The sequence below is a fragment of the Marmota flaviventris genome, chromosome 9, assembly GCF_047511675.1.
Source record: "Marmota flaviventris isolate mMarFla1 chromosome 9, mMarFla1.hap1, whole genome shotgun sequence".
Classification (NCBI taxonomy): domain Eukaryota; kingdom Metazoa; phylum Chordata; class Mammalia; order Rodentia; family Sciuridae; genus Marmota; species Marmota flaviventris.
In genome coordinates this window covers 484,397-510,289 of record NC_092506.1, presented here as the reverse complement: position 1 = coordinate 510,289, position 25,893 = coordinate 484,397, and the positions used below count along the sequence as shown (strand labels likewise).

Below are 25,893 nucleotides of genomic sequence, written 5' to 3'. Positions count from 1 at the left end.
TCATCCAGTATCCCCATCCCATTCCCCAGTACTACCCAAGGCTTCCTGCATGACACCCTCAAGTTCTGCTTATCACAAATATCTCCAACCCCAAACACAGCCCTTGGAACTGGGAGTGTGCCACACTCCCGAGGACCAGGACTCTGGGAGAGGCTACAGCCCAAGGACCTAGGCCGCAGATGGGTTATAGAATCTGCCCTTCCCTAATTTTACAGCCACAGACTCACAGCAGAAGCTTCAAGCCCACCCTGGGAGCGGGACAAGCCTTGTCCATGTAATGCCCACACCCTCCCTGGGGCTGGCTAAGTTCCTCTGGCCAATCCAGGAGTCCTGGACCTTCCTCCACGGGTTCTCCAGGAGGCAGTAAACTTGACAGGCAGGTCTAACACATCCTGCCATCATGGGTTCCTACTACTGGTGGCAGCCAGGTGGAAGAAGGATCCAGACAGAAACCCAGGCCAGGGCTGAGCCAGCAAGCTCCATCAGGCATGGAATCACAAAAGTTCTCAGGGGTAGGCAGGGCAAAGCAGTCAGAATGTGGGCCCCAGGGGCCCCAGGAGCCCCAGCCTTGAAACCTATTGAGCTTTGGTCCTGAAGCACTTTATCCAGGTAGCGTGGCATCTTCTGTAATGGCTCCTGTCTGCACCTCAAGTTCTAGACCTCACAGACATGGTCCAACAGAGCTTCGGGACAAAATCAGGCCACTCTGGGCAGTTTATTGAGGTCTAAGTGTCAGGGTGGGGAGGCAATGCACACCCATTGTGAAGGACACTGCCTTTGGCAGCACACATCTACAAGCCGAACACATTACCCACACACATCTCCCAACCTCAACAAGTAGTAATGGACTCTGGGGCCTGGCCACTTCTTGCCAGTTTCTCCAGGGGGCCTGGCAGACTTGGCAAAGACAAGGGCAACCCCTCCCTAGCACTTCCATCCCTCATAGTAGAAACCCTGGGACACTGGGGCTTCCCACTCCATGGGGAAGGAATCTTCTGTGACCACAGACTCTTGTTGTCCAATGGCTTGTGCTGGCTGATCTGGCTTGTCCTCAGCAGGCACCACTCTGGGACAGGGGCTGTTACCTCCAGGAACTCTGTCTCATGGGGACAACTGTGGGAGGATAATGGCTGAGGAGGCTGAGACCAGGGGAGGGCCCATCCTGCCAGAGTGGGGAATAGACATACCCTCAGGACTCAGGCTGGGCACTAGGACAGGGCCCTGGCTTGCTCCCTGGAGGTGCTCCTCTCTGGCTGGACACAGAAGATTCTGTGGAGAAATCAGGTCAGTTGGGGGGTGGGGTGGGCCCCACTGCCCAGCCTCTTTTAGAACTGCTCTGACCTGTGTGCCAGAGGGACCTCTATCTGGGGGTAGTGGCAGTGCAGCCCCCGTCTGCTGGATGAACTGCTGCAGGTTACACTGCCGGAGCTCCCGGTTCAGCTCCTCCAGCTCCTGGGCCTGGGCCTGGGGGGACAAGGATCCTCAGGGGGCATAACTCTGGTGCCCCCACATAGACTACCCTTTCTAGTCTGACTGATGCCAGACCCTCAAGTCCACACGTTTGGGGGGTGGGGAAATGACAGGGGCCAGGGACTCCTCGGCTCACCTGCAGAGCATGCTCCGCAGCCTCCAAAGCGCGGCTCACCAGGGCCAGGCTGCCCTGCACCTCCACACTCTGCCGTTCCTGAATGGCCAGGTCCTGGCGCAGGCGTTCAGTTGCAGACGCTGTGGCCAATGGGGGCCCAGGGGCCTCTGCAGCCAACCGCAGCTCAACCTCCAGGGCCCGGGCCTGAGCATCCAGCGCCTGTAGCTGGGCAGCATGCTCGGCAGTGGCTGCACTCAGTGCCTGAAGGCGAGCCTGGCCCTCTCGTTCCCAGGCTTGTTCCCTCCGTAGCTCCTGCTCCCAGAAGGCTTCATGGCCCAGCTCTTCAGCATTCCTCTGCACCCTGAGCTCCAGGCCCTGAAGGTCTGTGAAGCAGCCTGATGTGGGTGCTACAGGGACTGCAGGCTCAGGGGACGAAGGACGAGGGGCCAGTCTGGGACACCCCGGGCCAAAGGTTAGTGCTTTGTGGGGTTCACGACCTGGTGTTGTCCGTGGCTTTGGGGGGAGGCTGGCACGAACTGGGCATCGCTCTGGGGGTGGACAGCTGTCTGAGGAGGGCCTCTCAGCCAGGCTGGGCCCTGTCCTCCTCAGAACAAACTGGACATCGCTGGCAAATTGTCCACAGGTGGCCTGGGCACCCACTGGACACTCCTGTGGCAGCAGCTGCCGTTCCTTCTCCCTAAGCCGCTGCACAAGCACAAAGCGGCCTGTCTGGCCTGGGGGGGAAAGGGGAGGGTCAGTCTGTCTCCCTAGTCTCTGTCAACCTGGCTTGAGGAACTGGGGCAGGACAAGAGGGAACAAGAGCCAACCCCACCCTTCTTCAGGGGGAAATGGGGCTGGACCACCAGGCTCCAGCCCAGTCCCACCTTTTGGGCTGTTTGCCCCCAGAAGACTCACCAATTGCTTGGGCTAGTGCGATGACCACTTCCTGGCAGGTGGTCTGTTCTGAGACCCCACAGACCACCCTCTGGATGCCATCCACCCACACCTTCAGTTCCATGGCTGCTAGCCCGAAGAACATCCCTGTCTTGTAGGAAGAACACAGGATCAGGTCCTGCCTGACCACAGCCTGGCCCTCCTCTCCTCCTCCTGGCCTTTCACTATAGCTGGCTCAGAGCTGTGGCCCCTTGGTGCAGGGCCATGCTCTTCTGTACCCAGCCCCACCCTCAGGCCTCGCATTCCTAGGGTGGCTGGGGGAACTAGTTTGGCTCTAGTGAGCACTTCAATACATCCCCACTTCGCAAGTATCCTCGGGCCCCGCCCCCACTCCCGGAACGAGGCGAATCATTAACCAGGTCCAGGATTTCCTGTCCCCCGTCACCTGGCTCAGAGGACACTGCCCCTTCCCTCCCGCGGTTGTCCCCAGGCACCCAAGAGCGCCCCCACGCAAACATAACGCCATCAGCTACCATGGGAACGCCTCCCCACGGAAGGGGCCGTCCCGGGGCCCAGAGAGGCTGAGCACCGTGACCCAGACTCGGCCTCGGTCCCACCGCCCCCCAGGACGCCCCCAGCAGCCCCTCTGGCCTAGCCCGCACGCTCCCCCGGAGGCCCCGCCCCTGCTGCGAACGCCGGCCGCGCTGGACCCCGTCATCCCCGCTCCGAAGCGGGTGGGTGCAGGTGCGTCGCAGCTCTCATAAGTCTTCTCCCGAAGCCCGCGGAAAACTCCTCAGCCAGAGCCGACGCCTCGGCCGGCCCGTGGCAATGGGGAGGCTCGGGAACCCAGCGAGCTCACCTGGGCGCTCGCCGGCCTCGGGGATCTCGGTAGTTCGGCGCCGCCGCAACCTGCAGCCCCAGCGCCGCGGCGCGCCCCGGCCCCACCGCTTCATTGGCTCGCAGCCCGAACGCCCCGCCCCGCCGTGCCCCCATTAGCTCCGCGGGCGCGTGTCTCCCGCCCCGCGCCCACTCCGATTGGCTGCCTCCGCCCGTCCCGCCCTATTGGCTCACGGCCCCAGCGGCGCCCAGGTGTGGGCGGGGCGAGAGGTGGGACCCGGGCGCTACCGCACCCTGCCCCGCAAACCACGCGGAAGCGCGTTCGCAGCCGGGATCCGTGGGCGGTCTGTCCGGGCAGGTGTGAGGCCCAGCTCCCGGACCGACTTCCTCCTCGGCCTCCTGGTGTAGCAGGTTCTCTTCCAGGGAGAGGCGGCGGCCTGGGATCGCACAGCTTTGGAATGCGCCCCAGGGCAGAAGGGCCGGAGCCGGTCCTTCCTTCCTTGACTCTCCTCAAGGGGTCGGGCCACTCGGACCGTGCTCCCTTGAGGCCGGTAGCTCCTGGGATTTGGAGTTACGGGAGTGTGAGCCCGCGCGGGAACGAGGTGGAGACCTGAGGGCCAGACAGACCGGTGGGCTTTTTAGCTCTGGTGCGGGAGGAGGCCGCCTGGGACAAAGGCTTGGGTCTCTTTGTTTGAGGCTCCTTTCCGGCCGCAGTGAGGCCCACTGCCCTCCTGAGCTGTGGGCGCCCAGGCCTTCCCCCCACAGTTAAGCAGGCTCGAAGCCGCTCTTCCATATCTCCCTTGCTGTCCCGCTGGGTGAACCCATGCCAGGTGTTGGCCAGGGCGACTCAACCTGGTGGCCACCCACTCTGCCCTAGTCAGACAGTCGCTGTGTGGGGGCTTTACCTTTCCCTTCCTTGCTCAGCAGGGGAGGCCCCACCGGAGGGGAGGTTGAAGGTTCTAGTGATAGGTGCCCCACCTCTGGGCCTGACTTGTCCTGCGGGACCATCTGTGTGTGTCTGTGTGTAGATGCTTGTGAAGCTGAGGCTTCCAGCTTGGGAGTTAGGGAAGTGTCAGCCACTGAGGCTGGAGGGAGGGTGTACCTCTGCAGGCTAGAGTTGTGTCACAGCCCCTCCTCTGGCTTTTCATCCCCCATCCTCAATTCCTTCACCTCCAAGTCAGTGCTCTCAGGATGTATCACACCCAAACTGGCCTCCCCCCAGGGCACCAGAGTCCCCACTACTCACTAGTCACCACCAGCTAGAGAGGGGCTGCGGGGGCCCTACGTGGTCCCCCAGGCCTGCCCAGCTTAGCCTCTCACATTCCCCAGGTTGACCAGTCCAGAACTCAATGGAGGCCTTAGACCTGGTTCTCCCTGGAGGTTCCTGGTAACAGCCCCTCCCTTCTGAGTGCCAGTATCCATGGCAACAGTAGAGAATCCTCTCTCCCCAGGCCTGCTAGGAGCCCAGGCCTCAGGTGAGTGCTGGGCACGAGGCTCATGGTTGGGGACACAACTGAGGGTCACAGGCAAAGGACCAGAACCTTTGACTCTTGCTCTAGGCAAGGGAAACAGGAGGAACAGGGAATGTGGAAACAGGTTGTCTGGGGAGTGACCTGCTCCCTGGCCTGAAACACATATTAGGATACCCACACGACTAGCAGTTCCTCATTCTGTGGGGTAGACACACATAGCCTCCTCAGAGTGTGAACATCTATGAACCAGCAGTGCTGCTTGGGCATCTTTGACCCAAGGAGAGCCCTATAGGGTGGACACAGGCCACATTCAGCCCTACTACCTCTCCCAGCTCCTGAGAAACATCAAGAATGGCCCCAGAGTCTGGACAGCAATCTGAAGAAAAGCAGGAGCCACGAACCCCAGCAGATGGAGAGCCAGTCAGCGGTGATTTGGGGCTTCCAACTGGCACACCTACAGACACAGTGGTTCCCCCAGGCCCCCAGAACACCAAGACCCACTCCACACGGTTGGCCTCTGTCCACCTGCAGTAAGGAGGAAGGGAGGGATGGCCAGTTTTCTGGGCAGGAACAACGAGAGGGCCAGCCTGATCAACAGGGGTACTGGCACTACAGGTTAGCCCCCGAAGCACTGGACCCCCGCACCTTGCGGCTGCTGTGGGGGCAGCGAGAACTAGAGATCCAAGCGCTTCGGTGGGCCATCCGACATGGGCCACATGCCCGGCACTGTCACATCCTGCAGGAGGTGTCAGGACTTCCATCTGAGAGGTCAGCAGCAAAGCCACCAGCCCAACCCAACCTCTGTCCTGTCCTAACTCCTGGTTTCTGTCCTACACCGATTCCAACCACTACTTCGACTCTTACCTGGACTTTTGCCTCTGGCCCTAGTCCTTACCTAGCTGATGCTCCACCCAAACCCTGAATGTTACTGTCCTATAAACTTAACAACCCTAATCTTGAGCCACTGACCCCTGTCCAGATGGGTCAGGACTTACCTACCCTGCTCTGGCTGGCTGCACTGTGTGCCTTCGGTATGATGGCAGTGGGACCCCTAATTTGCTGCTCACCTGACCTCACCCCAGCTGACCCAGAGGTGGGGCTACTGAAGTTGCCCCTCCTCCAGGAGCTTCCACAGTCCAGACAAGTTTCTACAGGAACAGGTGGAGAAGCTGACCCAGGAGCTGAAAGCACAGAAGGAACAGGCCCAGCTGGTGAGGGGGTGGGGTCAGGAAGTAGGCAGGGCATGGTCTGGGGGGCGGGGCTGCAAGAGGCCCCTAACCTGGTGGCTCCTGAGCAGGAGAAGGAGCACTTAGAGGAGCAGCTGATGCAGACTGTCAGCATGCTGCAGCAACTACAAGCCCAGCTGCAGGCCTTCCAGAAGTCCTGCCTCCTGCAGTTGGCCTGCTCCTCCTGGGTGGGTCGTGTACTCCCGTCCCAAACTGGCAGTGTGGAGGTGAGCCAGTGCCCAAGGCCCACAAGCCGTCCCTGGAACTTCCTAGGGTGGCCAGTATGGCTCTTTCAGGCCTCTGCTGGTGCTTCTGGCTTGCCTTGAAAGCCTGCCCCTTTCAGGCTACTTCTGCAGGGAAGAATCTTGTGGCTTGCAGTTTTTTCCACCAAACCTGCCCTGGTGAGGTCGAAGAGGGAGGAATACTGTCTGGAAGGGGTGATTTCCCCCAGCTCCTCATTTCATTTGGGGGATGGGTGCTGGGAATTGAACCAGATCTTGGTGCATTCTAGGCAAGTGCTTTACCACTTAGCTAATCCTCAGTCTCTGTGTTCCCTTCCTGCAGGTGGTTACTGCAGAGACTTTAAGGGATTCCAGTGACTTCTCTGAGAATGAGGCTCCCACTGCTGGAGAGGTGAGCAAGACCCCCCCCCATGTGAAGACTCCACATGCCTGACCAGGATTCTGGAGCCCAGCAGGAGGGGAGAGCCTCAAGCTTTTACTTTCTGACCAGGGTTTCCGGTTGGAGGATATGGACTGGAACAGCATCGCCCTCCGGTACCCCAATCTCTTCAGTGATTCCAGCACAAAGCAGAAGTAACTGCACTGGGCCCAACTCCCCAGGGGCCAGGGGAAATGGGGGGTTGTCTTGGCAGAAATGGACCAAGTACCTGTTCTGTCCTTTGGTGTCCCCAGACAAATCATGTAATCCCTCCAAGCCTCAGCTCTGATCTTAGAGTTCACTAGGGATGAAGGGAAGGGGCTCCTGGGTCATCACTGCCTGTCATGAGCTGGATCTGGGTCCTGGGCACCCAGAGCACAAGCTGAATTGCCTGCTGCTTTGGGAGGCCGGAAAAGGGTAGAGCCGCTGCCTGGAAGCCAGAGCATCCACTGACCAGAGCATGGCCTCAGGCAGCCCCAGCCGTCCCCGTCACTGGAAAAAGGGGGCTCGGATTCCTCTGAGCCCATGGAGAAACATCCCAAGACCCCGGAGTGGAGCTCCCTGCCCTGCATGGCCACCAGCAGCTCCGGAGGTGCTGGCTCTGACTCTAGCAGCTGCCAGCCGGTCGTGCGTTCTGGAGTGCAGAAGGCATCAGGGTACCCGCCCCAGACAGAAGATTTGGCATCTTCAGAGCAGATCCCCACAATGGCTTGGAGCTTTGGCGGACATTCGGAAGGTGGAGTGGGGTGCATCTCTTTCTCATCGTCCTATGTCCCTCTCCCATCTTCCTCCAGATCCCTAAACCAGGTCCTTTAGTCCCTAGGGTCCAGCCACCTCCCCTGCCAGGGATCTGACCTCTGGCGCTGCTCCCTTCCCTCCTGGACCCCACCTGCTGTAGGCCTGCTCTGGCCTCACATTCCCCATTGGACCATCCGTGTGAGGCCTTCCCTCCCCAAAAGGACTCCTTTCCATAGATCTCCTGAAAACCCACTCACAACCGCTCAGCAAGACTCCCGAGGATCCCTGCACAGCCCCTGACCACCGGCGTGTCAGTCACCAGCTGAGGTGAGGGGGACGCCCAGACAGGACTTCTGGGCAGCTGTCCAGGTGGACGGAGCCTGTTCATCAGGCCCTGCCCTGCACCCCCTCCCCGCCCCAGCCCCACTGGCTGCTGCCTGAAGATCGTGGCAGTCAGCCGACGACGAGAGAAGTTCGTCCGCATCCTTAATGAGTCGCTGGAACAGACAGTCGACCTGGACGGCTTCTTGCTGCAGCAGCTCGAGCGCGGCTTCCCGGTGTGCCTGTACCGCTTCCCGCCCGGCACACTGCTGGCGCCGCAGCACCACATCACGGTGGGCCCTTCTGTCCGTGAGCCCACATGACCCTGTTATTGCCTGCGGCGCCCCTCAACCAGTGCCCTCTGCCGTTCCCAGGTGTGGGGCCAGGGGACCAGCAGCACCAAGAAGCAGGCGCCCTTGTCCTTGGGCCAGGACGCTGGCCTGTTCCACCCCAGCCTGGGCTGCTTGACGCTCCTCCTGAATCCCGAGGGCCAGGTTAGTGCCGGCCCAGGCCCAGGAGGGGCTCGGGTGGGCCCTGGCGGGTGAGGGTAACAGAGCTGCCCCTGCTGGCCCCGTAGGTCCTGGGTGAGCACCAGACTCCACACCGTGTGACTTCAGGCTCAAGGATCTTCACTGACAACACTGACTGGTCCATTGACCGCTTCCCACTCTCGAAGGCCCGGCCTTGCACCGACACAAGCGGACCCCGGAGCCGGCCCCGACCCCCGGGGAAAAGCCGGGTGCGGGACACCGGCACCCGGCGGCGGCGGAGGCCTGGGTGGGCACCGCGAGTCCCTCCATCCTGTCCCAGCAAAACCCATCGCGACCCCCTTCAGGAGACCCCCACCCCACCTTCTGCCTTCTAGGCCTGGCCTCCACCAGAACCACTTCCTGGGCTAGCACTCTCCATTATCAACACCTACCTCGCCAGCCCCCACCCAGGAGTTACCAGGGCCCCTGCAGGCCCCTGCAAGCCCCTGTACCTCCCCAGGTTTGGAATCCCTTTAATGAGCCTCTTCCTGCCAGGCTGTGGCCTCACACCCCCTTGCCTCCCAGGATGCGGGATATCTTGCCACTCCTAAGCACCTGTCGGCCTTTCCACCTGCCGGAGGACAACCAGTCTAAGACTCTGGAGCTCCTGCCTCCCATCATCCCTGGTGAGCAAGCCCAGAGGGAGGGGTGAGTGGGCAGCAAGTGGGCTGGGCTGACCCCATAGCCATTGTCCCAAACAGAGGCTGGGCTGTGTACCCAGGACTGCCCCACCAGGAAGGAGTGCAAGGTCCGGGTGAGTGCGTGCCCTGCTGTCCCTGGCAGACACTGGTTCCCACTGGCATGCCAGCTATCCCTCCCCACCCACACCTACACCCACAGCTTTCAGGCCCTGATGCTCCCCAGGTGTGCCGGAAAAATGTGGACCGAAGCTGCCCCATGGTGACCCTCTCAGTGCAGAGCACAGCTGAGAGTAGATATGGCTTCCGTTTCCTCAGCTGTCCCCCCATCACTGTGGACACATGCCAACGGGTGTAAGGCGGCAGGGCCAGGCAGCAGTGCCAGCTGCATAATTTATTGAACCAATGTTGCCTACAAAGTAAACTGCATTTCTGTAAACCTGAAAGTCGAAAATGATTCTCCTGTTTTTTGGGCGGGACCTGCACATCCCAGCTTCTCAAGGGAAACCCCACAAATCCACCAGGGATGGGAGGCCTGGCTTTGCCCATGGCAGCCGAGGGCAAGCAGGTAGGGCCCTGGGCTGCATCAGTGCAGAGAGTGGTTCGCAGCCCCGAGGCTCCTGGAGAGCCCAGCTCCAGGTCCTGCCGCCTAGCCCGGCCTGCCCCTTTGACCATTTCTCCTGGGAAGGCTAGGCCCCATGGAAGGGTGGGCAGCTGAGCAGTGATGGGGAGCTTGGGCTCTCCCTACCTGGACCTAACGTCTGTTCTGGCCTCTGATACCTGCTGACTGGTCCCAGCTTCAGGTTCCTCTGCACCAAAAGGGGCCTCTTCAGGGCCAAACCCACTCTCCATCCCCACACCTGCCTAGATGCTCCAGGGTCTATGAAGACAGAGTCCTCCTGGGGCTCCCATGACCTCACTGGCACCCCTTGGCCCCAGTCCAGGTGAACCTGGCAGTTGGTGGGGGCTTACACTAAGGGAGGGAGTGGGTGGGGGTGATAGGGTTCAGGTGGAGCAGGTAGCAGAGGCCTGGATGTCTGGCTGCAGGGTCTCCTGTTGGCTTTGGGTCTGGGTACCCCTGGGCTCAAGCACTGAGGCCTGAGGTTACCTCCAGGGCTCCCACACAGGCTGTCCAGTGCTCTGAGCCTTCGCCCTCTGAAAGACAGGACTGCAGACCCCCTGGGGGAGCTGCTTCCAGAGTCAGGTGGCTTTGGGCACTTGGGAGCAGAAGGGATCAGGTGAAAGCCCACGGTTCTGGAATGCTCTAGAAAGCAAGAAACAAGGCAGCCCGTCAGCGAGGCCCTGTCAGACAAGTAGGCTAACCTGTCTGTGGTCCTGCAGTCCAGGTAGGTAGGTGGGGCCTGCTGGGGGAGGCCTGCCTCGCATGCCACCCCTTCTGCCGTATTTCCTGTGCTCCTCAGGGAAGCTCTGTCCCCCAGCCATCTTGCTTAGACCAGCCCTCTAAGGCAGGCAAAGAGGCCACAAAGCCTGGACTCTGGCTTTGGGTCATCTGGGTCTAATTCCTGAGGCTCGGCTCACAGGCTAATGACCTCAGGCCAGTTCCTAATCTTCTGTGGTAGCGTGAGGCAGGAGTCAAGGGTCACCCAGTGCCCACCTGGACCTGGCACTGTCCCATATTGCCCCTACTTCATACTCCACCTACCCTTCCTTCTGGCCACCCTGCTTGCCTTCCTTAAAGCCCTGCAGTCCTTGTCCACTGGGTGGTCAGCTGTGGTTCCCTCCTGGCTATCTCAGGCACCCTGCCTGGGTATCAACCCCTGCCCATGGAGGGCAGCCTGTCCCCTACCCTGAGAGTTGCTCTGCTGACCTTTAAGTCTCTGCTCCTGTTGCCCCTGCCTGTCCCTCCTTAGGTCTGCCTGCTGATCTGGGTTTAGGGCCTTTCTGCTTTGGTCTTGGGCACTCTGAATCCAGGGTCCCTCTGCCAGAGCACTGCCTGTCTTGACTCGGCATGTCCTCAGCCCAGCATGGGTCCTGTCTGGGGTGAGGTGGGGGTCCTTCCCTGCCTTGGTCTCCCAGGGGGCCTGGGGGCCTCTCTCCCACTCCTGGCCTTTTGTTCACGCCCATAAGAACTGGGCATGTCCAGTGGTACATCTGCTTGTAGATGGCCCTGGCTCATCTGTGTCCCCACCTGGTATGCAGACTCCTTTGGACTTGGTCCACACCCCTTGTGGAAGGACTTTCTCTCATCCAGCCCAGGCAGCCTTGAGGTCCAGTGGCCTCCCAGAGCCCAGCTGAGGAATGGGCCATACCTACACAGGCTGATCTTGAGGTTTGGGGCTCCTGTCCCCAGGTGGGCAGCACCTGACAAGTGGATCACCCACCTGTGGGGAAAGTACCTGAGGCCAGGCTCATGGGACTAGGGACAGTCTTGGGTCCAGTCTGGTCCTCTTGCTCTTCAGGGGCCCTCCATGGGTCCTGGGGGGCTGCAGCCCCTTCCTGCTGGGACTCCATCTGCCTGTGGGGCTGGGGACTGAGGGAGGGAGAGAGGGAAGCTACAGCCCCTCTTGGGCCCAGTTCCAGAGGGTGTGGGAGTGAGATGGTCCAGCAGCCTCAGGGTTCTGTGACCAACTCAGATCATCTGGGGTTCAGCCCCAGCCCCAGCCCCAGCCCCAGCCCCACAACAGAAAGGGTGCCCAGTTGAGAGGACTGGGCAGGGGAGGAGCACCTACCACAGGCCAAGCTCCCTCCAGGCCTGAAGCCCCGCCATGGTTAGGAGGTCACAGGTGTCTGCAGGGCCAGGCCCTGGGGTGGAGGGGCTGGTGGCCAGACTTGACTTGTATGGAGGTAGCTGTTCCCAGGGTGCCCAGTCCTGAGGAAGAAAAGAGCTGGTTTGGGAACCCTGGCCTGGGACTGGCAGTAGCCAGGGGTATTACACACCAGGAGCCCTGGACCCTGGTGCCTAGTGCAGGAGGGGCTCTGTGTCATGGTCCATTGTGTGGGGGAGGGACTGTGGATGCTGGTACATGGTGGGACGGTCCCCACCCACTTTGAAGGGTGGAAGGTGTACCTGGTTCTGACGCCTGCGTTCCCACAGGCCTTTGGTGGGGTTCCCGCAGAGGACTTGGCCAGCACCTGGAGGAGGGGGCATGTGATGGGTCTGCTTTGGGGTCAGGGGGATGTGGGGTCAGGCCAAGGTGGGTCAGTTACCATGAGTGAGGTTGCTGGTGTGGTCTTCTGGGGCCATGTCCTTGGGAAGCAGGCGTTCAGGCAGGACGCCCCCAGGGACCAGCAGGGACAGGGCCCAGGGCTGGGTCTCAGGTAGGGAGAATGGTGGATCAAGTCTCCGGATAATGGCTCCATGGGAAACATCTGCCCAAGGTCAGAAACAGCGGTCACTAGGGCCATGCCAGCTGGCCAGCCCCGGCCCACAGAACACAGCTCTCACCCCTAAGAATCTGTGAGCCCGAAGGCTGGCCTCTGATGGTCCCTTCCTTCAAACTCAGACCCTCCTCCCTCTCTGATAAATAGAGAGGCCCACTGGTATTGACCAAAGGGACAGCATCCTGGCCTGGAGGCCCATGTGCATGTTCTGGGGGCCAGGGGTTAAGGCTGGGGGAGGGCACAAGGTGCAGCTATCCACCTCTGAGAGGCCTGGGGTCTAGGGGAGGCCTCTCCTGGAGTGGGGTACTGCGGCACAGGGCAAGGATTCCAGGGGGTATCTGCTCTACCTTGTCGGGGGAGGAAACTGTCCAGCACTCGGCCTTCCTTGATGGCCTCCTTCACTATGAGCCAGTCCTGGCTCAGCTCCTGGGTGGCAGGCAGGTCAGTGTGCATGGTGGACACCTCATCTAGCACTTGTAGCTGGGGGAGGAGCTTCCTCACCTCCACCCTGTAGTTGTAATCCTGGGGTACCTACAGTATAGAGGGAGGGGACCTCAGGCGTGGGTCCATAGGCCCTTTAGGCCACTTGTGTCCTAGAGCCCCAGATCCCTGTGGGGCAGGACAGAGGGGTCAGGGTGACCCTGCTGGACCCTAGGGACAACAGCAACTGAGTTCTCGCCTATCCAGGATGTGACTTCACTCTCCAGACCCATGCCAGAGTCCAGCAATGCTTTCTGGCCCACCAAGCTGCCCTGGGCTCAGGTTTCTGATTCAGCTGAGCAGCCACTGTGCACTGGCTGGATTCTGGTCCCAGCAAGTAGCACCACCAAGTGGCAGTTGTTGGGATGGGCAGCGTGGGGTCAGGGCCTGAGGGTCCAGTGCTCCCCAGGCCTGTGGTGTGTGTGTGTGGCAGTCTCACGCAGAGCACACACAGGCCCATTATGTGAGTGCACGCCCTCCTGGTGTGGTCTGGGTGGCTCCTTGTGACCTGTGTGCGTACCCCCCAGGCTGTGGGCATGGGTTGGGTGGCACGGCACATGCACGTGTGATCCTCGTGGGGTCTGGTGCAATGGCTCAGGAGGTAGCCTGGCCGCACTCAGGCCTCCAGTGATAGAAAAGGTGGAGCTCATGGTAAAGAAGCCCTGGCATGCAGTGGACACAGAGGCCCTTGGCCCGTGGGCCCCTCCCAGCACGCACACCTTGTTGGAGTGTCCAGGGGCTGGCTGCAGGCACACCGGGTTGCCCTCCAGGGTGAGTGTGGTGAGCTGCGGGCACAGCCGCAGGCTGCACACCTGCCCCAGGTCCTCCACGCTGTTGCCTTCCAGGTCTAGCACCTCCAGCTGCTCCAGCAGGCACAGCGGGCTCAGGTCCGAGATGCCATTGTAGGAGACGTAGAGTTCCTGGGTTGGTGTGGGGACTTCAGCTGGGTCTGACTCGGGCCCAACCCTACCCCAGATGCTGCAGACCCACCTTTAGCACAGGGAAGGAGCCAATGCCATCCAGGTCTGTCAGGCCACAGCGAGCTAGCCATAGCACCTGCAGGTGGCTCAAAGAGGTGCCGAGGTCTCTGCAGAAGGCAAGGCAGGACAGTCAGTCTGTCCTGGACTGGAGGGCCCTGTCTTTGGCCAGAGAAGGCCTTTGCCCAGCCCAACCCTCAGTTTGGCTCCCCCTAAGCACAGGAACAGTTGTGACTGAGGAAGGGGCTCCAGAGTCCCCCTCCCTGTCTGCCCCTTCTGGTCTCTGGCATGGTCAGAATGTCCCCCACCTGCTCTGACCACTGGAGGGTCTGGGCCTGGCCCAAGGGAGTTGCCTCCACCCTGGACAGCTGGACCCAGCCCTACCTGTGCCTGCTGCAATCCCTTCCTGTCCAGCCTCTGCTGCAGCCCCAGGGCCTCCCTGCGTCCCTGCAGCACATCACAGGGGCCCACATGCCACCTGGAGCCACACTTGCCGCTCTGCCCAAGGGGACCCTCTTCCTCCAGGGTCTGCAGTGCTGGTCTGTTCCCTTCCTCTCCATGCAAAGGCCTCCTCAGTGTGGAGCTCTCTGTGAACAAGCGAGACTCTTCCGCACCTAGGCAGCTGCGTGCCTCTTCCTCCAGCTCCTGGCTCCCTGTCGTGAGGTCTCGCCCACCCTGCGTCCTGTCAGGGTTTTTCACTTTTCCTGCAGTGTTATATTTCCTGATATCCACACTTGCTCTGTTCTCTTTCCAGCTGTAAATTCATCCTTGGTCCTGTCTTTTGCTTTAAATGGCTTTTCCATCACCTCTTCCCTTGCTGGCATTTGTGCCAGCTGCCTCCTTTAGGAGGCTCAGACTCCACAGCTCTAACTCCGGGCAGGTTCCCTCCGAGGCTGCAGCCTGCCCTGCATGGGCCTAGTGGGAGGGGTCTCCTCTCACCCTCTTTGGCTTCAGGGGTTTCCATGGGGAAATCTGAGGAAAGACTCACTTTTGTCCTTACACGCAACTTGACCTCTGTTTTTCTTATCTGCCCAAATTCCTGCCTTTACCTGGAAGTCCAGTAATTTCATTTAGGATGCTTCCCAGAGCCAGTGCTGGACATGTCCCTCCTCTCCAACTGCAGATGAAAGACTGCTTTTACTTCTGACAAGTGTCCTGAATTCCTGACATGATTTTTTCTGTTTTCTTGTTTCAGTTCATCTGTGCAGAAATTCACCTGTGCATGAATCTTCTCTATCTCCCTCTCTCGATCCTTCTGAACTCCATTCATCGACAGTGAACTGCATTCCCCACCTGTACATCTTCCAGGTTACACTGCCTTTCCTGAGGCGTGGCTGGTTGTTGGGATCCCTGGGAGCTCTATTGCTTGGGTCCACCCCTTCAGAGCCTGCAGTGACCTGTGTGGTTCAGAGCATTCTGGCAGGTGGCTGTGGGTGACCTTGTTTTTTTCTGGTGGTCACATGACTTCTGTTGTCATAAAGGAATGAGCATCAGGGAACAACTTGGATCAAATAATAGGAAAATTATGAGATACTTCGAACTAATGACAAGAAGTAAAACATAGGCCATTTGTGGGTCCTGCCCAAGGTAGCGAGTGAAGAGAAATCCAGGTCTTTGAATGGATTTATCAAAAATCCAGGAGGGTGAGAGCAACTGAGCCAAGCCTTCGCTCAGGGCACTAGAGACAGAAGGACCCAGGAAGGAAGGTCTGATGCAGTGAGGCTGGACCAGCCCCAGCCCCAGCCCCAGGAGCCCCAGGAGCCCCAGAGACACAGGACAATGGGCAGCCCAGCCCCAGCCCCAGGAGCCCCAGGAGCCCCAGAGACACAGGACAATGGGCAGCCCAGCCCCAGCCCCAGGAGCCCCAGGAGCCCCAGAGACACAGGACAATGGGCAGCCCAGCCCCAGCCCCAGGAGCCCCAGGAGCCCCAGAGACACGGGACAATGGGCAGCCCAGCCCCAGCCCCAGGAGCCCCAGAGACACGGGACAATGGGCAGCCCAAAGCAGGTTCTCCCGACAGACCTCCACAAATGACCAACAATAAGGAAAAGTAAATCCAGACAGTTTAAAAAGAAGCCCGATGGCAGCCCCAGGAACGTGAGACAGCAGAGGCCACGTGAAAAGGCCCGCCCAGCAGCTCTGAGCACTAGGAAAGCAGCAGTGACAGAGAACAGGGTTAGACCAGTGGTCATTTAGGAATCTCTAGCTCTGAACCAATTTTAAAAGTATATTAAAAGCATCCTGGAATAGATAATTTCCATATTTTAAGATAATTTTTCATTCAAGAAGTTTCAAAAAATCGAGGAATTGGCTGGGTGTGATGGTGCACACCTATAATCCCAGGGACTCAGAAGGCTGAGGCAGAAGGATCACAAGTTTGAGGCCAGCCTCAACAACTTAGCGAGACCCTGCCTCAAACTAAAGGGGGACTGGGAATGTAGCTTAGTGGTGGAGCACTTGCTTAGTATGCATGAGGCCCTGGGAGTAATCCAGTAATAAAATATAGTAGAGCAACTTTAACAAGAACAAAAAAACGGAAGAGACACTTCATGAGTCGATTCTTGATTCCAGAACCAGAAAAGTACAGTAGTAGGAAACAAAAGAACCAGTACTTATGGAAATAGATGTGAAACTTCTCAGTCAATGTCCTTTTAACATCACAGTTAATTTAGGACAACTCAGCACAGTCCAGTAGAGTCCATGTGGGCGCTAAGATAAATCACCACCACTACATCTACTGAGAGAACTCCAGGTACCAGTGGCCTGGGGGGCATTTTCACCTGGGGTCACGTGCCCCCTGCCACACTTATTAGATACGGAAAATGAAAAAAACCCAAAATAGTGAGGCCTGGGAGAAGGAAGTGAAAAAGAAAGGCATACATTGATAACTTGTGTCTCTTCTAAGAGCCGTCCTTCCCAGACGCTGGCCGCAGGCAGGGAGAAGTGTTCCTTCAAACCTAGAGTGACAGTCTCTAGAAACACTCATCTCTTCCAAGATAACTCCTCTCCAGGTGCTGGCCGCCGACCCCCAAACCCCAAACCCAAATTCCCAGTGCCCAGACTGACCCGCTGAATAAATCACCCGTGACCCGTATGAGCCCAGTCCCCCCTTTGTTCAGAGGCTCATTCTCCACCAGGAGTGTGGGTCCATTAGAACCATGACTCCATTCCTGAATAAAGGTTTTTGGCTGATCTGTGAAGGTTGCCCAGTCTTCTGGTGCTAACAACCCTGAGCCAGCCAGGACCTACTGTGTCACTGTCAACCCGGTTCTGATGGCCTGGCTGGGGATGAGCAGCCAGAGCCTGGGACTGGAATGGAGAGCCAGAGCTACCGAATTTGCTGCTGCTACGACAGTCACACAGGAGCCCCAGATGAATTGGTCAGATGTGGGAACGAATACAACACAATCAAGACAAACAAAGTGCTTCTATTGATTTTTTGGGGGGGAGGGGCAGGGAATTACAGGCGTGTGCACCATGCTTGGCTGTTTCTTTTGATTTTTGAAAGTGATTCTGAGTCAATATAGCATTTCTCTATATTTGCGATAAACAAAAACACAACAGAAACAAGACTCTATTCAAGATGCCATTCGTACTGTGCTGTGAAGATGCATTCAGTCCTGGCTTTCTGGAGATGCTGCTTTAGAGGAACTGGGCCCCCAACTCTGTCCCAGGGTGGGGGTTCTGGTTGTTGCAGTCACAGGCCTTCCCTTGCCAGTGGTTGGAGTGGACACTGTGTGTGCTGTGGCTCTTGGCACAGGGCGTGAGGAAGAATGCTGGGGTTTGTTCTGCCCACTCTTCCCAGGAGACAGGGGCACATTCTCTGCTCTGAGTGAACGTCCCACAAAGTCCTGTGCTGGCGTAGACCAATGGAACAGAATAGAAGACAGACAAATCCATACTACTGCAGCCATCTGATTTTCTACAAAGGTACCCAAAGCATACATTGGAGAAGAAACAGCCTTTTCAATAAAGGGTGCTGGGAAGACTGATTATCCCCCTGCACAAAAATCAACCCAAAGTGGATCAAAAGACCTCCAAATTAGACCAGAAACTATGCAACTCCTAGAAGAAAACATAGGGTCAACACTCTAGCCTTTAAGCCCAGACAACAACGTTCTCAACAGGACCCCTAAAACTCAGGAGTTAATTAATGGGATGGCACCAAATTAAATAGCTTCTGCACAGCAAAGGAAACAATTAGGAATGTGAAGAGAGAGCCCGTAGAATGGGATAAAATCTTTGCCAGCTACTCTTCTGACAGATATTGATATCTAGAATATTAAAAAGAACTCAAAAATTTGGCACCACGTAACCCAATTAATAAATTGACAAATGAGCTAAACAGACACTTCTCAAAAGTAGTAGTTCAAATGGGCAACAAATCATGGAAAATGTTCAACATCATTAACAATTAGGGAAATGCAACTCACAACCACACTGAGCTGTGTCCCACACCCGTCAGGAGGGCAGCCATCAGGGTGTGAACAACACGTGCTGGAGGATGCGGGGAGAGGAACCCTTTACACTGTGGGTGGACTGTGAATTAGCATGACCCCCGTGGAAATCAGTAGGGAGGCTCCTCAAAAGACCAGGCAGGGAACCTCCATGTGACCCAGCTGTCCCACTCCTCGGTATTGACCCTGAGGAGTTAGAGTCATCTCACTACAGTGACACACACACACCATGTTTATAGCAGCACCATTCACAGCCGCCAGATGACGGAGCCGGCCTAGGTGTCCCTTGATGGACGGGTGGATAAAGAAAAGAGGTATATATATACACAATGGAGTTTTAGTCATAAAAGAAATTATGCCATTTGTATGGAAATGGATGGAACTTGAAAGTATTGTGTTCAGTGAAATAAGCCAAACTCAGAAGGTCAAGGCCCGAGTGTTTCTCTCATATGTGGAAGCTAGAGAGGAAAAATGAAAAGGAAGAGGGGGGCAGATCTCATGAAAACCAAAGGAAGGTTAGTACAGCAGAGGAAGGGCCCAGGGGAGAGAGGTCTAGAGGGAGGGAGGACATGCTGGGGAGGGACGTTGGCTAAATTGTATTGGTAGATTGTGTACATGTACCAATATGTAACAGCAAATGCACCCCTCCTTACAACTATAATGCACTGATCAAAAATATAGAAAAAACAAAGCCCTTGGGGCTGGGGATGTGGCTCAAGCAGTAGCAAGCTCGCCTGGCATGCGAGGGGCTCTGGGTTCGATCCTCAGCACCACATAAAAATAAAACAAAGATGTTGTGTCCACCAAAAATTAAAGAATAAATATTAAAAAATTATCTCTCTCTCTTAAAAAAATAAAAAAACAAAGCCCTGTGCTGAAGTCCTGACCCCAGCACCTTAGAGGGTGACCTCACTTGGAAATAGGGTGGTTGCAGATGTATCAGAGAAGGTGAGGTCACTAGGGAAGGCCCCTCTCCAGCATGACTGGTGTCCTTGTGAAAAGGGGAAGTCTGCTCACAGACACACGCAGGGCGCACATCACGTGACCACGTGACGATGGAGCCAGAGGTGGGGTTACGCTCCCACGGCACAAGGAGGAAGGGTCCCAGCAAAGCCGAGAAGCAGAGACAGCCCTCGCAGCCTGGGCGGAGCCGGTGCCCCACACCTGCAGCTCTGCGCCCAGAGCTGAGCGTCCGGCCTCCAGCCCACTGTGTCGTTCTCTGGCTTGAGGTCCTTTCTCACAGCAACACTGGTCCACCAGGGTTAAGAAGCCTCTTCCCCATGAGGGGACAAGCACAGTGACAGGCCACACCTCCTGTGGAGGGGAGCCAAACCTCTGGCTGGACTGAACTGTGACTTGTGGCACCCCCTCACTGCAGAGCCCAGACGCCTTGCCTCCCCAGGCAGGCTGCTGTGCCCAGGTAGAGAGCACCCTGACCCACAGGCTTCCCAGCAGAGGCTTCAAATGCTTTCCAAAATACAGGAGAAGCACGTGAGTGGAGAAGCGTCCGTGTGTTGGATGTATAACCCCCACATTAGCATTTAGATCTTGTTAAATTTCAATAAAAATTCTAGAGAGATTAGTGTGTGCATGTGTGTGTGTGTGTGTGTGTATGTAAGCTCAAGGGCCTGATTGTAAAATTCAAGTGCAAGAATAAGTATTCAGGACTAGAAGGGCAGTGAGGATGAGGTTTGGCACATATCCAGAGGACAGTGTGGCGTTGGGAGTGGAGTGGCAGCTGGAGTGGAACTCATGCAGGTGTTTGCATACACACACGGCCTGACCAGCGCCAGACAGGACTCTAGTTAGGGAACGACAGGTGGCCTGGCAGACAGACCCACCACACAGTGAAAGCAAGCTGGTTCCTACCTCCTGCCACCGTCAGTGGTGACTTTGCAGTTCACTGGGTTAAAGGCCTGAAAGGCAGAGTGAGACCACACAGCAGACAGAAGAAAAAGCAGAATTTCTGCAGCCTGGGGTGTGCACGACCAGAGCTCTGGCCAGAATTGACAGATTGGGACAAATCAAAATGAAGGGCTGAGGGAAAAGTCTTACAAAAAGTCTAAAGTGCACCCAGAATACACAAAGAACTCCCATAAATCAATAAGGAAGGACAGAATTCACCCAAAAAAGCGAGCCCAGGGTGAGTGAAGGGAGGCCTGACTTCTCCAGCGAGGAGAGGTGCGAGAGCCATGGGGGTGCAAGGAACTTGCCCAGGTCACCTGTGGAGCTCCTGAGCGTGGTCTTGGCTTCTCACCTGGGAGCGCGCAGTGGCAGCTGTGTGCCTGAGCCCTGCCAACACTCTGTTCTCTCTGCTGAGCCAGAGGCTGGGTAACGGCAGCCCACGGGTCGAGGACACTTGTCTTCATGCCTGTGATGTTCCTGGGGCTGAATTCTCTCAACTTCTGAGGAACTGACAACTACTACACTACAATCATCTCCCGCTGCTAGGCGCAGTGTCCACGCCTGTCATCGCAGCAGCTCAGAAGACTGAGGAGGCAGGAGGATTCAGGATTGAGGCCAAGCCTGGGCAACTTAGTGAGTCCATGTCCCAAAAGAGAAAATGAAAAGTGCTGGGGTATGGCTCAATGGTAGCTTAGCCTGCATGGGCCCTGGGTTTTGTCCCTAGCTCTGGAAAAACAAAACAAACAAACAACAAAAAAAAAACCAGCCTGTTTTCCAGCCCTTATAATACTGACATGGGGTGTTTACAATAGCTGCAGTTGGCTGAGCTACAATAGCTAAGTTATACGCTTATATTTCATCTCCACCACGCCCAGGAGGGTGGTCCTATTTAATCAGTTTTGTTTGAGAAATTCCTGTTCATTTTCAACCTGTAGAAGTTGGTAAGCACCATTTGGCCAAGTTTCAAGATCTGATAAAGGGTCACTATGTTTTTTTCTTCCCCTTCCCTCTTTTCTTTCTCTTTTTCAGGACTGACAATTGAATTCAGGGCTGCTCTACCACTGAGCTGCACTCCAGACCTTTTATTTTGGGACAGGGTCTTCCTGAGTGGCCCAGGAGGGCCCTGAACTTGTGACCCTCCTGCTCTGACTCCCGAGTGGCTGGGATGATAAGCATGGCCACTGTGCCTGGACCTGGTCACTATACTTTTCACTACAGTTATCAAAGAACAGAATGCACTGTCATAGAATTGAAGATCTGGAACCCCTTGGATTGTCCCGTTTGTTCCTGTGGTATCCACAGATTCCTTAGTTTTAAGTCACTGGCGCTGTCTTTCCTAGTGTCCATCTTCATGGGTTTTCCGTTTCCGAGGTGTGCTGGGGGAGGGTTGCCTGTGTCTCTCCTGTTCAGTGGTGCTGGTGCCGGCTCTATGGGCCATGGCTAGGGCAACAGCTTCTGATTCTTTCCCTGTTTCAGATATTTGCATGTTTTGTTAAATTCTACTTGATGTCTATTTGCTAAAGAGCAGTATAAATAAATAAAATTTAAAAAAAATTTAAAAAGCAACAGTGCGGTTGCATAATAAATACCTTTAGCATCTCAACTGGAAATAACTGGATATGGCATGTGGAGCCAGTTCAGAGACGTGGAGAACTTTCCAGAATTCTGGCTGAAACTCCCCTGCCGTAAGTTGCTGGGCTCAGGCACACAAGACAGGCAGCATTTTCACAAAAACTCCTTTGCTCAAACCCCAAGACCATGCCAGACGTTTCTTTGGTCTGTTCTTTCCAGTTCAATGAGATAAAAAACTGAAAGCTTGTCTCTTTTTGAATGCCACCCTCTGAGCCAGCTGTTCCAGAGCTCTGGTGTGTGCCGGGCCACCTCAGGAGTGGCCTGGCCCTCAGGGAGGGTGGCTGCGGGCTGTGCCCACCTGCTCTCCCGCCAGGTTCACCAGCTGCCTGCCCTGCTCCAGCCCTCACAGTGCAGCTGACACCCAGGGCTGCAGCGAGGGGTCAGGGTCCCAGGCCCCCTCAAGTCTGGGTTGCTTTGAGGTGTCTGCCAGAAGCCCCTCACAGGTCAAGGTCTCTTTCCAGGGGTTGGTGAGCACCTTGGGGCTAGTCAGCCCCAGGACCCCGGATCCTCGCCCTGACCCAGGCCTGGAGGCTCTGGGTGTGCTCCACATTCCCACGGAGCAGGTGCCTCCCACAAAGGGGGGTGAGAAGAGTCAGGTAGGCCAGCCTGGACCCACTGGGCTGAGGCATTAGGGCCAAGAGCCAGAGGCCACAGGACCCCAGGGGGCACAGCACCTGGGGGACTGGGCTGGCCAGGGTTCAGACTCATCTTCTCAACAGGGACCCCTCAGTCAAGACCCTGCCCCTAGGGAGACACCCCCACCTTGGAGGGAGCCCACACCCAAAAGAATGTCCCATCACCCTTCCTTGTGCCACCGGGAGTTAGCAGCAGGAGCCTGTCTCCCTGGGCAGCCAGCAGCTTGAGGCTGAGCTCTGGGCCACTGGTCCTTGTCCCAGCCCAGCCCTACAGACCACTGCCCAGCCCTTAGATCACCACCCCACCCCACTGCCTTGGCAGGACCCTGGTTCAGGCCCTTCACTCACCTAAGGGAGCTCAGGCGGCTGCCGTTCAACTTCAGCTGGTCCAGGTTGGGCAGGTGGACTCCTGTGTGTCACAGGAGGAGCGCTGGGCCTGGCCCTCACCCTGCCCACCCTCACTCACGCCTCCTCCCCAGACACCAGCACCCCTCAGCCCCGTTGCTCCCCAATGCGGTAGGACCAGCCTCTGGGCAGAGCGTCTCACCACACTGTGGGGGTGGTACTGTTGACCAGCTGTCTCCCTGAATCATGGATGGGCAGGCAGGGTGGCTCCTCTAGCTGTCAGTGGGCCCTATTCTGTGGGGCCTGCTTCAGGTGACCCGAGCACTCTGTTCCCCAACCACTGAGGGGCCACAATCCCACACAGCCTAGCCGGAATAAAGCCGATGCCTCACTAAGTTGCTGAGAGCCTAAGTCGCTGAGGCTGGCTTTGAACTTGCGACCCTCCTGCCTCAGCTCTCTGAGCTGCTGAGATTACAGGCCTGCTCCACCTCACCCAGCATAAATCTAGAATTATTTCAAAATAAGTTTTGGGAGCACCTGCCACCAAGGTGTGGTATCTGGGGGCACGTTTCAACCTTCACTCCTTGGCCATGCTGGCATGGGAGCAGAGTCCTTCCGAGGGCAGTGGGGAAACATGAACCACAGCCTAAACCTCTGCCCCTGCCTGGCTCAGATCTGGGTCCTGGGACGGATCTTGAGGAAATGTGCAAGCCGCCCAAGGTGTCTGCCAACATCACCTTCACATCCAGAAAGACGTTTCACAGAGCGGCTGGCCTCGACCACAGTGGGGCAGGGCAGGCCCTGGACAGGCAGTGCTTACCGAAGTTTCCCAGGCTGCTCTCACGGGTGTCCACACACATTTCCAGCACCCGCACCAGCTGGAGGTTGTCCACCTGGGCCAGGACCCGCTGCAGATACCAACAGGGGCGTCACTTCCTTCCAGTTTCCTTCACACCTTTGGCAGTGGGGCTCTGTGAGGCCCACAGGAGCAGGTGACATGTACTGCCCTGAATCACCACATTAACCTGGGCCAACAATGGCCCGGCTGGCAGAGTGCAAGTAGATGTGACCTGAGTAGTGGCTGTGACTGGGGTTGGTTGGAGGCCACTGCCAGAGAAGGGCCTGCTCTCGGGGTGAGGCTGTGAAGGAGACCTTGCGAACAGACCCAAAGCACAGGCACCAGGAGCTAGCTCTGCCAAGCACGCTGGCTACAACCTGTGGGCAAGCTGGCATGCTCTGAGCCACTCCTGGGCCCCTGCTGGTCACTCTGTGCTGGCTCTCCTCGACAAGGTATCTCCTGTGTGTGCAATATAAGTGTTGCCTGCAAGATCCTGGGCCCCCACCTGCTGTGGGGTTAGTGGGACCCTCAGGGACAAGGTAGACATGTAGGTCATTTTGAAGGATGGCCTGGGTGACGGGTGAGGCTTACACCGGAGGGAGTCCTCTCCCCCAAGGGAGCCGATGATGCATAGGAGGTCCTGTACAGGGGAGATACAGTGTTTCCCAAGAGGACTCTGCAGATCTTCTAGAACTCAGGCTTGGGGTGCAACAGTGAGTCCTCACACAAGGTCTTGGGAGAAGATGCCATCTGATGCCCAGGCATAGTCAGTGCACTCGCATGGCCCCCACCTCATCCTAAAGGTCTGATGGGTTGGGAAGGGGCATGAGAGCCCTGGCCCTGGGAAAGCAGGCCACAGACCATCTCCAGACTGCTCAAGGGAGGCACTCCAGTGGGGGCACTCATGTCCAGCCAGCTGCCTGCAGGCACAGCCCCCTTCTAGGCCTGATTCTCTGCACCTTGCTCTTCTGTGAGCCCACTCTGATGGCCTGCCTGTCTTGCCACCAGAGCACCCACTGGTGGAGTGAGGAGCCTCCTCTGGTTCCAGGACAGTGGTCTCAACAAGCACTTACAGAATCCTGGCCTGTCAGGACCTAGGAACATCTGCCATCTAGGGCTGGTGGTGCTTTGGGGGCTGGTAGGTCCCAAGATTAGAAAGGTAGAGGGCCCCTAGCTATGACGGCTGGGCTGACGGCAGGCTGGGTATCAGCAGAAAAGGGGCTCAGGATGTCACCTTATGCAGGCCCCTGTGGCCAGAGCTCCCGGCCTCTGACACTTACCAGTCGAGCAGGGGACAGGTGCTCCAACAGTTGCTCCCTGCAGCTGTCCCCATGGCTGCCCAGGGACCTGCTCTGTGGGCAGGGGTTGTGCAGGCCCTGCCAACTCAGCTCACGTACATGGACGCTGGCTGTGTGTGGCCGAGGCCCCTGGGATCCATCCCAGGCTGGGTCCATCCACATCCAACCTGCTGGGAGACGCAGAGGGCAGGGCCTCCAGCCTTCTGTTCCTGCTCCTCCCTGAGGCCTAGTGAGACGCCTGCATAACCGTGACGGGGTCCTTTACTCAACCAGGGTCCCAGCCTGGCCTGGCCTAAGGGGCTTGGCTTAGCTTTACCCCACCTGGTAGCCTCACAGTCCCTCCCTTAGCTTTGACTTAGGCCTCTGGCCCAGGCCAGTGCTCTCAGGGTCCATGAAATGAGTGTTGGCCCCATGAGGGCCTGTGAGCCTAGAGGTACTGGACCTGCTGGCCAGCAGCAAGCTGTTGCTCACAGGCTCCTCAGGCTGCCCCAGGCCCTGGGCTGTGGGTCCTTCTTCATCTGATGGTCTCTGAGCCTGGCCCAGGACCAGGGTCTCAGGTATCCCCCCTTACCCTTGCGCTGGCTGACCGCCACCGACAGGCAGTTGCTTTCTGCTGTGGGCCAAACACCTGGGCAGGGGAGTGGCATGTGTCCCTAGGTAACACCTGTGAAACAGTTAGGTTGGCTCTTGTCCAAGCCACTGTGCCCATCTGGACTGAGCCAAAGACAGAGCACCCAGAAATAAGCAGGGTCAAAGGTGATATGGGCCATCAATTGGGCCTGGCCCTTAGGCCCCTTGCCAGGCTCACCAGGTGTTCTCCTTAAACATACAGAAGATAGACTATGCCTGGCCCCAGACTCTGGACTCAGATCTCTGGGGTGAAGCCAGAACCCCACCCAGAATGTTCAGTGTCCTTCTCTCTGGCCACCTTTTTGTCCTGCCATCCAGGCTTGACTGACCCCTCACTCCTGCACTCCCTGCCTGCCCCTCCTAAATTTATTTCTCTGATGACCCTTCCATGGCCCTCCTAATTTAATGTTTGTTCAGGTGAGTGCATGCCTCGCCCATAAGATGTGGACCCC

The 25,893-nt window shown here is 57.4% G+C and overlaps 3 protein-coding genes across 15 annotated transcripts; 1 reads left to right on the top strand and 2 right to left on the bottom strand.

Moving 5' to 3' along the window:
- Positions 1 to 684: 684 nt before the first annotated feature.
- Rassf7 (Ras association domain family member 7) lies at positions 685 to 3,431 on the bottom strand. 4 transcript variants are annotated; one of them, XM_027953639.3, is made up of 6 exons: positions 3,339 to 3,431; positions 2,501 to 2,630; positions 1,607 to 2,319; positions 1,342 to 1,464; positions 1,188 to 1,269; positions 685 to 1,113 (listed from the first exon to the last, which is right to left on the bottom strand). In XM_027953639.3, the coding sequence occupies exons 2-6, from the start codon at positions 2,622 to 2,624 to the stop codon at positions 1,082 to 1,084; spliced, it is 1,074 nt and encodes a 357-aa protein (XP_027809440.2). In that variant the 5' UTR covers positions 2,625 to 2,630; positions 3,339 to 3,431; the 3' UTR covers positions 685 to 1,081. The 4 variants fall into 4 exon arrangements, with proteins under 4 accessions (XP_027809440.2, XP_027809438.2, XP_027809439.2 ...); XM_027953637.3 differs by having other exon boundaries at positions 685 to 1,269; XM_027953638.3 differs by having other exon boundaries at positions 685 to 1,269; positions 2,501 to 2,626.
- A 178-nt stretch (positions 3,432 to 3,609) lies between these two features.
- Lmntd2 (lamin tail domain containing 2) lies at positions 3,610 to 9,347 on the top strand. Of its 8 annotated transcripts, none has more exons than XM_027953628.3 (16): positions 3,611 to 3,918; positions 4,646 to 4,791; positions 5,121 to 5,297; positions 5,404 to 5,556; positions 5,912 to 5,999; positions 6,086 to 6,241; positions 6,579 to 6,647; positions 6,747 to 6,829; positions 7,145 to 7,410; positions 7,649 to 7,739; positions 7,834 to 8,026; positions 8,108 to 8,227; positions 8,311 to 8,510; positions 8,759 to 8,889; positions 8,965 to 9,017; positions 9,104 to 9,347. In XM_027953628.3, exons 3-16 carry the CDS (start codon positions 5,140 to 5,142, stop codon positions 9,257 to 9,259), a joined length of 1,917 nt encoding a protein of 638 aa, XP_027809429.3. In that variant the 5' UTR covers positions 3,611 to 3,918; positions 4,646 to 4,791; positions 5,121 to 5,139; the 3' UTR covers positions 9,260 to 9,347. The 8 variants fall into 8 exon arrangements, with proteins under 8 accessions (XP_027809434.3, XP_027809429.3, XP_027809432.3 ...); XM_027953631.3 differs by having other exon boundaries at positions 5,121 to 5,318; positions 6,086 to 6,202; XM_027953630.3 differs by having other exon boundaries at positions 5,121 to 5,318; positions 8,789 to 8,889.
- Positions 9,255 to 25,736, bottom strand: Lrrc56 (leucine rich repeat containing 56). 3 transcript variants are annotated; one of them, XM_027953634.3, is made up of 11 exons: positions 24,794 to 25,736; positions 23,496 to 23,583; positions 22,679 to 22,739; positions 13,714 to 13,810; positions 13,443 to 13,643; positions 12,591 to 12,774; positions 12,070 to 12,231; positions 11,930 to 11,994; positions 11,592 to 11,731; positions 11,244 to 11,392; positions 9,255 to 10,165 (listed from the first exon to the last, which is right to left on the bottom strand). In XM_027953634.3, the coding sequence occupies exons 1-11, from the start codon at positions 24,971 to 24,973 to the stop codon at positions 9,870 to 9,872; spliced, it is 1,623 nt and encodes a 540-aa protein (XP_027809435.3). In that variant the 5' UTR covers positions 24,974 to 25,736; the 3' UTR covers positions 9,255 to 9,869. The 3 variants fall into 3 exon arrangements, with proteins under 3 accessions (XP_027809435.3, XP_027809436.3, XP_071471981.1); XM_027953635.3 differs by having other exon boundaries at positions 11,259 to 11,392; positions 24,794 to 25,735; XM_071615880.1 differs by lacking the exons at positions 22,679 to 22,739; positions 23,496 to 23,583; positions 24,794 to 25,736 and adding exons at positions 14,179 to 14,287; positions 14,750 to 14,817; positions 14,917 to 15,486.
- Positions 25,737 to 25,893: the final 157 nt, after the last annotated feature.

Coding starts and splice junctions, on each gene's coding strand:
- Lrrc56 (XM_027953634.3), bottom strand. CDS start 24,973: ATGTGGATGGACCCAGCCTGGGATGGATCCCAGGGGCCTCGGCCACAC. Junction 11,995..12,069: donor CACCAGCAACCTCACTCATG/GTAACTGACCCA, acceptor CCCCTCCTCCAG/GTGCTGGCCAAGTCCTCTGC. Junction 11,393..11,591: donor TGGAGGGAGCTTGGCCTGTG/GTAGGTGCTCCT, acceptor TCCCTCCCTCAG/TCCCCAGCCCCACAGGCAGA.
- Rassf7 (XM_027953637.3), bottom strand. CDS start 2,624: ATGTTCTTCGGGCTAGCAGCCATGGAACTGAAGGTGTGGGTGGATGGC. Junction 1,465..1,606: donor CTGCGGAGCATGCTCTGCAG/GTGAGCCGAGGA, acceptor TTGTCCCCCCAG/GCCCAGGCCCAGGAGCTGGA. Junction 1,270..1,341: donor GAGGTCCCTCTGGCACACAG/GTCAGAGCAGTT, acceptor ATTTCTCCACAG/AATCTTCTGTGTCCAGCCAG.
- Lmntd2 (XM_027953626.3), top strand. CDS start 5,140: ATGGCCCCAGAGTCTGGACAGCAATCTGAAGAAAAGCAGGAGCCACGA. Junction 8,228..8,310: donor TCCTGAATCCCGAGGGCCAG/GTTAGTGCCGGC, acceptor CTGGCCCCGTAG/GTCCTGGGTGAGCACCAGAC. Junction 8,511..8,758: donor CGGCGGCGGCGGAGGCCTGG/GTGGGCACCGCG, acceptor TCTTCCTGCCAG/GCTGTGGCCTCACACCCCCT.